Source organism: Cynara cardunculus (genome assembly GCF_001531365.2).
Source record: "Cynara cardunculus var. scolymus isolate 2C chromosome LG 8, CcrdV1, whole genome shotgun sequence".
Taxonomy (NCBI): domain Eukaryota; kingdom Viridiplantae; phylum Streptophyta; class Magnoliopsida; order Asterales; family Asteraceae; genus Cynara; species Cynara cardunculus.
Window position 1 is genome coordinate 17506433 of NC_037535.1, and position 13178 is coordinate 17519610.

The 13178-nt window shown below is 36.7% G+C and overlaps 1 protein-coding gene across 1 annotated transcript; it reads right to left on the reverse strand.

The window, feature by feature from the left end:
* Positions 1-1381: 1381 nt before the first annotated feature.
* LOC112516121 (serine/threonine-protein kinase SRK2A-like) lies at positions 1382-4112 on the reverse strand. Its single transcript, XM_025123132.1, has 9 exons — positions 3743-4112; positions 3380-3454; positions 3188-3289; positions 3044-3097; positions 2859-2951; positions 2691-2783; positions 2285-2389; positions 2103-2201; positions 1382-1870 (listed from the first exon to the last, which is right to left on the reverse strand). Exons 1-9 carry the CDS (start codon positions 3800-3802, stop codon positions 1547-1549), a joined length of 1005 nt encoding a protein of 334 aa, XP_024978900.1. The 5' UTR covers positions 3803-4112; the 3' UTR covers positions 1382-1546.
* Between the last annotated feature and the right edge of the window lie 9066 nt (positions 4113-13178).

Genomic DNA, 13178 nt, shown 5'->3' on the forward strand with positions numbered 1-13178 from the left:
ACTGTCAAACAGCCCCTAAGCCTCTTGGCAAAGAGATTTTCATTCCTATGATTCACAAGTTGGGAGTGCAAAACATCTATTCTCCAACTTGAGGGGGGATGTTACTTTTTTTCTAGTAGGAAAGTTTGGATTGTTTAGGTTTCCTAATTCTTTGGATGTGTATAGTTGTAGCTTTTGTACATATATTCCGTAGCTCTCTATACAGAAAGCAGTTCAGTCCTAAATCATATTCTCCATATTGCATTGCTGTGTTTATAAATTTATCTGAATTCGAATAATGTATGATTAAAACGAGCATGGATATCAACTCCGGTTGTTGTTCCTTCATAATTAAAAAAAAAACTATCACTCCAAAATTAGAGGCCAAACAATGGCGTACATAGTTATAATGCTCTTTTAATTTTCGAAAGCATCACATGCTTATTTTATATATACTATATCAATGTATCATTTGTTCAATGATATGGGATTTCTAAAAACCAACCACAACGTAAGATTTTAAAATACATCACTCTCAAGATGTCAACTCAATATTTTAAAGTCATCTTTTTATATGGGATAAGCAAACTTAACCACATTTCAAGATTTAAGAAATACTCAAATCTCATAATGATAATTGCAAATGAAATGATTGATTTCATGTGAGCCAACATCATGACTTTCAACAAAAAAATCACTTCCTCTTTTCATATATATATATATATATATATATATATATAGAGAGAGAGAGAGAGAGAGACTCTTTCATTGCTTAGGATTTGATGGCTTCTTTGGGGGTTTTTGATTTGGAGATTCATTGTTGTTGAAATGAGGACTTTGTGGTAGGAAAAAAAAAAACCTTCTTTGGTTGAAGCTTTGGTATCTATGTTGTTGCCTTAGCCCCGCAAATCAGTGACCATTTATTGCCATTGCTACACTTCCACGAGGATGTTCAAGGATGACTATAAAACATAACTATGAGGAAACCAACATAAACACAATATAGTAATACATACTACATACATGTAATGCAAGGGGTCCATGGTGTGGCTTTTTGTTGGAGGCAAATTATACACTCACATTAAGGTGATCAATGGTTCAACTTTTTTTTTCCTCACACCATCATTTGTCAGATATATTGTTTGTTAATATATATTGTCAAGAAAAAAGAGGTGAGAGAGGGAAAAAGACGAAAAGTAAACGGAAAAGAAATATAGCTAAATTAGGGAAATTAACTTGATTACTCATTTTAAATGAACATTTTCACTTTTTATCCAATTTTTTCATCTTTTAAATCAAAATAGCCCCTGAGTAGCATGGGGTGCATGGAATCCCGTGTGAATCAGTAAGGACCATCTTATTAAACAAGATAACCAAAACATTATTAACATATATATTTTTTTTTACCAAAAAGAAGCCAATTCCTGCAATTGAAATGGAACCATCATCACAACCCTAATGTTCTCACACACCAGCACACCTATTTGACATAAATACCACACATTTACACAGACTTATTAACCTCCATCTTTTAACACAAACCCTCCAACTCATGCAACCCATCATTTTATATAGGCCCAATTTCTCCACTTTCATGAGCTTCTTTCACTCTCTTATCATACTCATCTTCTTCTCCATCTTCTTCCTCTCCTGCTTCTCCCTCCTCTTCTTTATCATCATCCTCATCTCCCCATCTATACCCTCCATGGGATTGCAGAACTGGCGGAGGTGACCTTGCTTCCTCCACGATCTTCATGATATCCTCCACGCTTTGTGGGGAAAACGTCGGGTTTTCCTTCCTGTAATACTCCGCTTGTGCTGCTTCTGTTAGTTCCCTTGGCAAATTCTTCAGGAACCATGGATGGCTCTTAATTTCTTTTAGGGTGATTCTCTGGAGAAAAAACAAGCACATACGTTGATATCTTTTCTATATGATTATGGAAGTATACTGATGGGACTGGACTGGTGATGAATGAATCGTCCAAGGTTTTAGGGTTTTAATTTGACATGCGTAGTTTGGTAATTTACCAATCTTGCCTCATCTCCTTATTTTTGTAGTTCCCATCCCTACAAATTTAATGCTGTCGTCCTTATCTTGATGTGAAAACAAAAAGTATGCGTACCTTGGAAGCATTGGCTACAAATATCCGAGAAAGAAGATGTCTACAATCTTGAGATATGTGAACATAGTCTGGGATCTTGTATTGAACACCCATTATTCGCTGAGAAAAAGAACGAGTCAAAGGTCAAAGTCAGTGTTGGCAAGGCAAAAGCATGTTGGCCTAAAAAAAGTAAAGCAACTAACTTGAATCGTCTTCCTAAAAAATTTTCGATCTTCTTGGTCTTCGAAAGGGCATGCTCCAACCAGCATCACATAAAGTGTCACTCCACAAGACCAAACATCCCCCGTCTAAGAACCACAAATCAAAATTGGCAAACCCCAAACGACATGGTGTTTAAAATTCTACTCATAATTCAAAAAAAAAAGATATAAACCATCAGCAATTATCGTTTGGTGACACCCAAAAAAATCCGTGACATATGAATGTTAATAAGTGCACTTAAAGGTTTGAACTTTTGTTGTTTGCTGCAGAAACTATTAGCACTTAGCAATGACAACTTGAATATTATCCGCTCTATTAGAATATGTAAAATGAGTTCAAGAAAGGTGATCAACAAGATCAGAATATATGACAGTCAAGATGTTGTACCTTGCCATCATATTCTCTACGAGAAAGAACCTCAGGAGCAATGTATGCAGGAGTGCCAACTGTGGATTTTGGTCTCGAGTGTAGCAGAGATGACTGCAAATGACTGAAACCATTAGCATATGGATTTAGTTTACAAAATAATCTCCATTTTCAGTACATGATGAACACCTTTGAGTAGCCAAAATCACAAATTTTCAGCCGTGGTGCAGGGCTCCCATCCAAAAATGTGTTCTCGAGCTTCAAATCTCTATGGCATATTTGCTGCACGATATTGATGCATAACTTGATGAATTTAACTACATCAAATCAAACAATAATACTCTTATTGTGTGTTTTCTTGAAAAGACTTTTACCATGAAATGGCAGTAGTGAACTCCTGATATAAGCTGTTGGAAGAAGTATCTAGCCTGAAATATTGACCAATTATATCAATAAAGAGAAGATTTAAAGCTAAAGGAACCAAATAAAGCAGCCTCCAATTGTAATATTTCTATGACCTCATCTTCGCTGAATCTTCCAGCATTGCAAATCCTCTCGAAAAGCTCCCCTCCGGCCGCATACTCCATGACAATAGCAAGGTGGGTGGGGGTGAGAACCACCTACAAAATACCACAAATTTAAGTCTAGATTACAATCCATAGTGTGACAAAAATCATAAGAATCTTGATGAACACAATAGGACCACTTACCTCTCTGAATCGGATTATGTTTGGATGTCGAAGTGATCTGTGATTTATGATTTCTCTAGCAACATTCTCATCAATCTACAACCAAAAAAGGACATATCCCACTTGGAATTTAGCCTATAGCTCAGCTTTCAGACGAACAAAACACAAACAGATGACTAATTTTAGATGAAGAATCTGCATATATGTTTGTTTGTGTGTAGTCAAATGATAAAATTAAAAAAAACAAAAAAAAAACCATTCATGTAATGCATTGGAAGCCTCTTTCAACAACTCTGAGTTACAAAAACAATATGAATTGCAATAAAATAACAATAAAATGGAGTAAAAACTAAAGACAAGAGAGATGAGGAAAATGGTATATACCTTGTGCCCTCTTTCTATACATTTCATAGCAACAAGCTCTTTGGTAACCTTGTTCCTCATCAGCCTCGCAACTCCAAAATTCCCAGATCCTAAATCCTTTACAAGCTCGTACTTCTCCAATGACTGAAGGCTTGTTGGATTTTGGAAACTACGATCATTGATTGTAGAAGCTGATTCAGTTGCAGGTGATGAATCTCTGGTTCTTACAGTTCTAGCAGCTAATTCTGTTGCAGTGGAGGAACAATTGGTGCTTAATATTCTGGGGCAAGTGTGTTTTCCCAGGTTAGTGACTTCAAAGAAAGATGGGTCCTCGGTACACCTGTGAACGTACTTCCTTGCAAGACAATGTTGGAATTTGCATCTGTAATATTCTCTGCAAATTTACAAGTATTGTTATTAGTTTGTGTCTTTAAATATCAAGCAGGGTTAAACCGTGAAGAAACTTGGAATTAGTATACATAATCACAAGTATATCTTGACACAAACTATTTACATGAAATACAGGAACAAGGAAAATGATCATAAAGTGGCTTGTGCATCCATCTAATGAACCACTTAAAACATACAGGAAGAGCCCCATACCAAAAATTAGAACACTGAAAATCCAAAATCCAAAACTAAAGGTCATATGTGGGTCTGTGAATAATTATGACGTCCTATATATGTATATGTACGTATATATGTTTAGAATCCCACACCGGCTACATTTGGACCATTTCTCCTCTATATATATTGGAACCTCCCTTCTCTCCTCAAAGACTCTTTTGGAGAGTAATCTAATGGGGTTTCACATATTCTTGCATGGTATCGAAGTTAAAGTCTACCACTCTATTTGGAGAGTAATTTAATGGGGTTCCACATATGCTTACAATGTGTATATATATATATATATGTAGAGGGAGATTCAGAGGAAAACCCCCAAAAATGTGCATACAAGTAATTGAAGCTGTATTTTTGGTTTTTATGCACGTGTACATACCGGACAAATTGCTCAAAAATTACTTGAATGCATATTTGATAATGTCCAAATGAACAATTATCAGGGTATCCTCAGTTTTTCATTTTTTTGCGGTTTTCCCTGAACGTGACCCTATATATGTATTATGTGTGTGTATATATATCATATCTAAAATCTAAACATAGGTGAATGTTAGATCAAACCAAAAACCTCTATGATCATTGATAACTCTCATATAGACAGTTATTTATCATAGACTAAAACCACGATTGCCACCGTTTATTTGAGTAAAGTTGTCTCATTTCGGCTAATTTGTAGTTAAATGACATCTTTTAGATTAGTTGTTCGCTTTATTCATTTCGGCTAATTTATCACAGCTTACAGTTAGTTAATTTTATTTTTCTGCAACTAAGTATGGGAATGAGGCGGGAAACCTAATCCCCACCCCCGATCCTCCCAATCTCTTCCTATCCCCAACGGTGATCCCCAATGGGGAATCGGGGATTGTTTTTCCTGTTTATGTGAGATATTTTAAATCAAATGTCTTAAACACCACACTCGATCCAAAATGGTCCATGTTTAAATCTCACATATTTCCAAAATTTTGCCTTTATGGAGTATCAAATATTCATATGTGAACAAAATCACATCATGCGTAATTGTTTGATCAAACGTTTCCGCTCTCCATGTTTTTATCTAAAAAGGTCAAAATACTTTTTCGAAATGTAAAAGATACTAAATCTAATTATTATAAATAATATATTTAATATACTAGGTGGGGCGGAGATCACATTAACCCCCCCCCCAAAAAAAAATCCTCGGGTGGGATTACCGTCCATCCCCGGTCCCAGTTTTGCGAGGAATCCCCAGCCCCATTAGGGCGGGTCTAATTCCCATGCCTATCTGCAGGTTTTATTTTGTCCGAACAGCTTTTAATTTTTAGGAATTATAATCCAGTTTACTATTTTCCTTTAACTTCCTGCACATTACCAATTTAGTTTTGTTCTTAATCTAGTTTGAAATGACAACAGTTGTTCTTCTATTCATTTTGATTGCTTACTATAATCATTAGCTAAAACATCATTACTTGGGTATGAATGAACCTTTCTTGAACCTGGTTAACTGCATAAAATATGTATAAGCATATGTTTTACTGGATAAAAGTCTGTATCATTGAGCCTGGCAACAATGACCAATTCGATTTCTGCTGGCAACAAAGAAACAAGGCTACAGCAACAGCCAACAGGCACAGGCTATAGCAATTCTGCACCGTACTAAAACTCAAGGGGATTTCCATATCCAAGTATTTTGAAAATCTTCTAATACTATCATTTAAAATCTTGAAATTGCAAACCAACTGACTTCTCACTCTTATTTTATGCAAAATTCCCATTGTGTACAATATCTCGTTTTTACCGTTTTATTACCCGTTGACGAAGTATAATGCTGTGTATACTTTGAAAGTAATCGTGTTTTCCTTGATTATCTTCTATATACATCAGCCGAATATATATACARCTGAGAGGCTACAAATTAGGAAATGATCTCCACTCATTTAGGGGTGATCAATGACATAATAAACATCCTAAAATAGATGAGGCTAAACTCAGAAATAGCTAATTTACAGCTAGCTAACTTACACTGGAGCGATGCCATGAATGAAGAATACCGAGCTCTAATGGACAATCACACGTGGGACTTGGTACCTCGGCCCTCTGATGCGAACATTATCCGGTGCATATGGTTATTTCGTCACAAGTTTAACGCAAATGGCACCTTACAAGGCTACAAAGCCCGATTGGTCGTTAACGGGAAATGTCAACAGGTCGGCATCGATTGTGATGAAACATTTAGTCCCGTAGTCAAACCGACCACAATTCGAGCAGTGCTCAGTCTCGCTATTTCCCGGGGTTGGTCCATTCACCAACTCGACGTTAAAAATGTTTTTCTCCACGGGGACTTAAATGAGACGGTATATATGTTTCAACCTCCGGGATTCACCGATGCCACTCACCCTAATTATGTATGCAGGTTACGCAAATCTCTTTATGGGCTCAAATAGGCCCCTCGCGCGTGGTATGACAGATTTGCCACCTATATCACTAAGTGTGGTTTTCGGAGTACCGTTAGTGATACTTCCCTATTTGTCTACAAAAAGGGAAGTGGCATGGCCTACTTGCTGCTGTATGTTGATGATATCGTTCTCACGGCCTCTAATGACCGTCTTCTCACTGATATAATTGCTCTTTTATCTCGTGAGTTTGCTATGTCAGATTTAGGTACCCTTCATCATTTCCTTGGGATCAATGTTACTCGCAAAGACGGCGGCTTATTTCTTTCTCAAGAAAATTATGCTGCTAAGATCCTATCTCGAGCTCATATGGCAGATTGCAAGCCTAGTTCCACTCCTGTTGACACTTCCCCCAAAATGAGTGCCACAAGTGGTCAACTTCTACCCGATGGGACACATTATCGCCTGGCAGGTGCTTTACAGTATCTTACCATCATGCGTCCGGACCTTACCTATGCAGTACAACAAATCTGCTTATTCATGCATGCCCCACGAGATCCACACTTCCAGTTCCTCAAACGAGTACTCTGTTACCTTAAAGGAACAATTACGTATGGTCTCCATATCTCACCCTCCAAATCAACGAATCTTATTGCCTATTCTGATGCCGATTGGGGGGGTGCCCCGATTCTCGGCGCTCCACTTCCGGATACTGTGTCTTCTTAGGAGATAATTTGGTTTCCCGGTCGTCAAAACGTCAGCCGACCATATCTCGATCCAGCGCCGAGGCCGAATACCGTGGAGTTGCAAATGCAATTGCCGAAACGAGCTGGTTGCGCAACTTACTTCTTGAACTTCATGTTCCCGCTCGCAAGGCTACGATTGTTTATTGTGACAATATCTCGGCTGTCTACTTATCTGACAATCCCGTACAACATCAGCGTACAAAACATGTGGAACTCGATATTCACTTCGTTAGAKAAAAGGTCYGAATTGGTGTTGTCCGAGTTTTACATGTTCYAGCCGATTTTCAATACGCCGACATCTTCACCAAAGGGCTTCCGCGTCATCTATTCAACCGTTTTCGGTCCAGTCTGTGCATTCGTCCCTACACTGCTCAGACTGAGGGGGTGTATTAGCTGTAAATTAGCTATTTCTGAGTTTAGCCTCATCTATTTTAGGATGTTTATTATGTCATTGATCACCCCTAAATAAGTGGAGATCATTTCCTAATTTGTAGCCTCTCAGTTATATATATATTCGGCTGATGTATATAGAAGATAATCAAGGAAAACACGATTACTTTCATACTTGTGCAAGCTTTATCATTTGCAAACTCAACATGTATTAAAGCAAAGTTTATGTAATAGATCTACCAAGGCATCATTTCCCTTTACGGAGCTGAATTCTGAAACATGAATGAGATGTGAAATGAATAAACCTCAAATTTACGTGAAGTGAGTTCCCATAACAGCAGGATAGTTTTGTGAGCATTCTTATATGCTAAAAGAGCAGTAAGGAAAAGTTATAGATATACCTTGGGTATTTGCTATGAAGAATCTTCTTGTCACCATATTTCCTCCAAACATAACCATCATCGAGGGCTTCTTTAATCGCCATCCTCGTGGTCACTTTAACTTGCATCTTCCTCCTCTTATAACATCCCTTTCTGCAAACAGTTGCTATAWATTACATATCTACACATTTTATCTTGCCTTCTCTTCTATTTTTAAGCAATATCGATGTTATATTGCRTATCTAAAAACCCTACAGCTAATAAACACACATTTAAGCATATTTATACATATCAATAGCAACTTAGCAAGGTAGTTTAGTCCTGCATYTCAGGTTCATTTTCATGAATAACAACACGATTAACAGGGAACTGTTAAATACTAAGAGAGAAGGCAGAGAAAAGTTGATGGTATAGATATTCTCAGAGAATTTGGAATTAAAAATCACATTCTGTAAATGGTCCATCCAGAAACTGCCATAATCTGAGGGTACTTAAAACTCTATAAGCAGGCACTCTTTCATGGATAAAAATAAGTTGTCTCAAAATTTCCTATCACTTCCCTGTCCACCAATCACGTAAGCCCAACGATCGATTTATTGAGGAGAGATAATCAAAAGATGAATTAAATAAACTAGTATTAAATAAAATAATGATGTTTCTTCAAATAATTGGTGGGACAAGGAGACAACGAAATTTGGGACAGCAGATATTTATCCCAACGTTCATGTTGCCACTCTCTCTACAAGGTATCAATGATATACACATATTTATCTCGCATCTAGTGTATATGAACGTGAAATTTAACTTTATTTATAAAACTTTACTTATGATTACATCAGAGTTCAAATACTAGCAAAAAAGTAACTCAGTAGCTTATAATACAACAAAATTTTGCTATCGATTAGAATAGTACTTCATCATCCTATCCCTCTTTACTCCTTCCCAGAGATACATCCATGAAATACGTAAGCTAAAAGCTTAGTGAATAGTTAGGGTTTCATGAATAAACAATTTTCATGATACTTAACCTGGTATTTGTGCATACAATTGCTTCTAACTGTCAGATATATGTGTGTATGTGTGTCAATTATATCAATTTACTCCATTCTATTTACTCCAAACATAACCATCATCGAGGGGTCCTTCAATGGCTATCCTCTTGGTCACTTTTACTTGACGATTCCTTTTATAAAATCCCTTTCTGCAAACAGTTGCTACATATTACATATCTATACATTTTACCTTGCCTTCTCTTCTATTTTTAAGCAATATTGATGTTATATTGCATATCTAAAAAACTTACAGCTAATAAAAACACATTTAAGCATATTTATACATATCAATAGCAACTTAGCAAGGTTGTTTAGTCCTGCATTTCAGGTTCATTTTCATGAATAACAACATGATTAACAGAGAACTGTTAAATACTAAGAGAGAAGGCAGACAAAAGTTGATGTTATAGATATTCTCAGAGAATTTGGAATTAAAATTTACATTCTGTACATGGTCCATCCAGAAACTGCCATAATCAGAGGGTACTTAAAATTCTATAAGCAGGCACTCTATCACGGATAAAAATCAGTTGTCTCAAAATTTCCTATCAATTCCCTGTCCACCAATCATGTAAAGCCACATCATCGATTTATTGAGGAGAGAGAATAAAAAGATGAATTAAATAAACTCACATTAAACAAAATAATGATGTTTCTTCAAATAATTGGTGGGACAAGGAGACAACGAAATTTGTCACGGCAGATTTTTTTCTAAATGTTCATGTTGCCACTCTTTCTCTACAAAGTATCAATGATATACACATATTTATCTCGCACCTAGTGTATATGAACGTGAAATTTAACTTTATTTATAAAACTTTGCTTATGATTACATCAGAGTTCAAATACTAGCATAAACGTAACTCAGCAGCTTATAATACAACAAAATTTTGCCATTGATTAGAATAGTACTTCTTCATGTTATCCCTCTTTACTCCTTCCCAGAGATACATACATGAAATACCTAAGCAAGAAGCTTAGTGAATAGTTAGGGTTTCATGAATAAACAATTTTCATAATACTTAACCTGGTATTTGTGCATACAATTGCTTTCTATCTGTCAGATATATGTGTGCGTGTGTATCAATTTACTCAATTTGGCCCATTGGCCTACTTTGCACATCATTCATCCTCGTTTTTATTTAATGGATAGCTAATCTTTTTTTAAGTTTTATACTCATTATATATGGCAAATACTCAAGCACACTCCTCACCTTTGGTGAGGATTGAACCCCTGACCTCTTAAGAGGTTGGGCTCTACCAGAAACCCGATACTTTTGGTGAATAGTTAAGCTTTCCGAGAACATATGTTGCATGGTATCTATGTTGTTGCCTTAGTCCCGCAAATCAGTGACCATTTATTGCCACCTAGCTCCACCGCACAACGTGACTCTACCTCACTCCACCTCATGCCATCGCTACACTTCCATGAGGATGTTCAAACAATTTTTATGGATGACATTTATTTTACCTTGTCTATAAAACATGACTATGAGGAAACCAACATAAACACGTGTAAATATAGTAATACATAGTACATACATGTAATGCAAGGGGTCAATGGCTTCTTGTCGGAGGCAAATTATACACTCACATATTTGATGACTTACTTTTTCTTGAAGTCCAATGACTGAAGGCTTGTTGGATTTTGGAAACTACTATCATTGATTGTAGAAGCTGATTCAGTTGCAGGTGATGAGTCTCTGGTTCTTACAGTTCTAGCAGCTAATTCTGTTGCAGTGGAGGAACAATTGGTGCTTAATATTCTGGGGCAAGTGTGATTCCCGAAGTAAGAGACTTCAAAGAAACATGGGTCCTTGATAGACCTTTCAATGTGCTTTGTTGCATGACAATTGTGTACATATCGGAAGCTGCATCTGTAATATCCTCTGCAAATTTACAAGTATTGTTATGGGTTTGTGTCTTTAAATATCAAGCATGGAAACAGTGAAGAAACTTGGAATCAGTATACATAATCACAAGTATATCTTCACACAAACTATTTACATAAAATACAGGAACGAAGGAAAATGATCATAAAATGGCTTGTGCATCCATCTAATGAACCACTTAAAACATACAGGAAGAGCCCCATACCGAAAAATGAAAATCCAAAATCCAAAACTAAAAGGTGATATGTGGGTCTGTGAACAATTATGATGTCCTATATATGTATATATGTTTAGAGTCCCACGTCGGCTACCTTTGGACCATTTCTCCTCTATATATGTTGGAACCTCCCTTCTCTCCTCAAGGGCTTTTTTGGAGAGTAATCTAATGGGGTTCCACATATTCTTGCATGGTATCATAGTTAAAGTCTACCACTCTAGGGACTTGACATTGTGGGGAAATTTGTACTCGCCTAGCCCCCTCACCTGTCTAGCCCCCTCTCAACACTCTCGCACAATATGTGCGTGTGTAGCCTTAGTTGGAGAGGGCGTGGCCAGCGTGCTGGAGTCCCACATCGGCTAGACTTGGACCATTTCTCCTCTATATATGTTGGAACCTCCCTTATCTCCTCAAGGAATCCTTTGGAGAGTAATTTAATGGGGTTCCATATATGCTTACAATGTGTATATATATGTAGAGGGAGGTTCAAGGGAAAACCCCCAAAAAAATGAAAATTTGAGAAACACCTTGATAACCATTCATCTAGATGGTATGCACATGTGCATACAAGTAATTGAAGCTGTTTTTTTGAATTTTATGCACGTATTGCTTACAAATACTTGAATGCACATGTACATACCGTCCAGATAAACAGTTATCAGGGTATCCTCGGTTTTTCATTTTTTTGCGGTTTTCCCCTGAACGTGACCCTGTATATGTATATGTATATGTATGTTAGATCAAACCAAAACCCTCTATGAGCATTGATAACTCTCATATAGAGGGTTATTATCATAGACTAAAACCACGGTTACCACCGATTATTTGACTAATGTTGTCTCATTTCGGCTAGTTAAATTACATCTTTTAGATTAGTTGTTCGCTTTATTCATTTAGAGCTGATAATTATCAGAGCACAACTTAGAATTAGTTAATTTTATCTTTCTACAGCTAGGCATGGGAATAAGGCAGGGAACCTAATCCCCACCCCGGATCCTCCCAGTCTCTGTCCCCATCCCCATATCCCCAATGGGGAATCGGGGATTGTTTTTCCTGTTTATGTGAGATATTTTAAATCAAATGTCTTAAACACCACACTCGATCCAAAATGGTCCATGTTTAAATCTCACATGCTTCCAAAATTTTGCTTTTATGGAGTACCAAATATTCATATGTGAACAAAATCACAACATCATGCGTAATTGTTCGATCAAACGTTTTCGCTCTCCATGTTTTTATCTAAAAAAATCAAGATAAGTCAGAAAAAAGGTCAAAATACTCTTTCTAAATGTAGAAGATACTAAATCCAATTGTTATAAATAATATATTTAAGAATAAATATACAATATATTTAATATACTAGGCAGGGCAGAGATCATATTAACCCCCACCCTCACGGTTACCATCCTAGGTTTTTAACTTTTCGGGATCCCCGTCATCATCCCTGGTCCCCGGTTTTGTGGGGAATCCCGGCCCCGTCGGGGCAGGTCTCATTCCCATGCCTATCTGCAAGTTTTATTTTTGTTCGAACAGCTTTTAATTTTGAGGAATTGTAATCCAGTTACTATATTTATTTAACTTCCTGCACCTTTACCAATTTAGTGTTGTTCTTAATCTAGTTTGAAATGACAACAGTTGTTCTTCTATTCATTTTGATTACTTACTATAATCATTAGCTAAAACACTCATTACTTGGATATGAATGAACCTTTCTTGAACCTGGTTAACTGCATAAAAATATGTATAAGCATATGTTTCACTAGATAAAAGTCTGTTTCATTGAGCCTGGC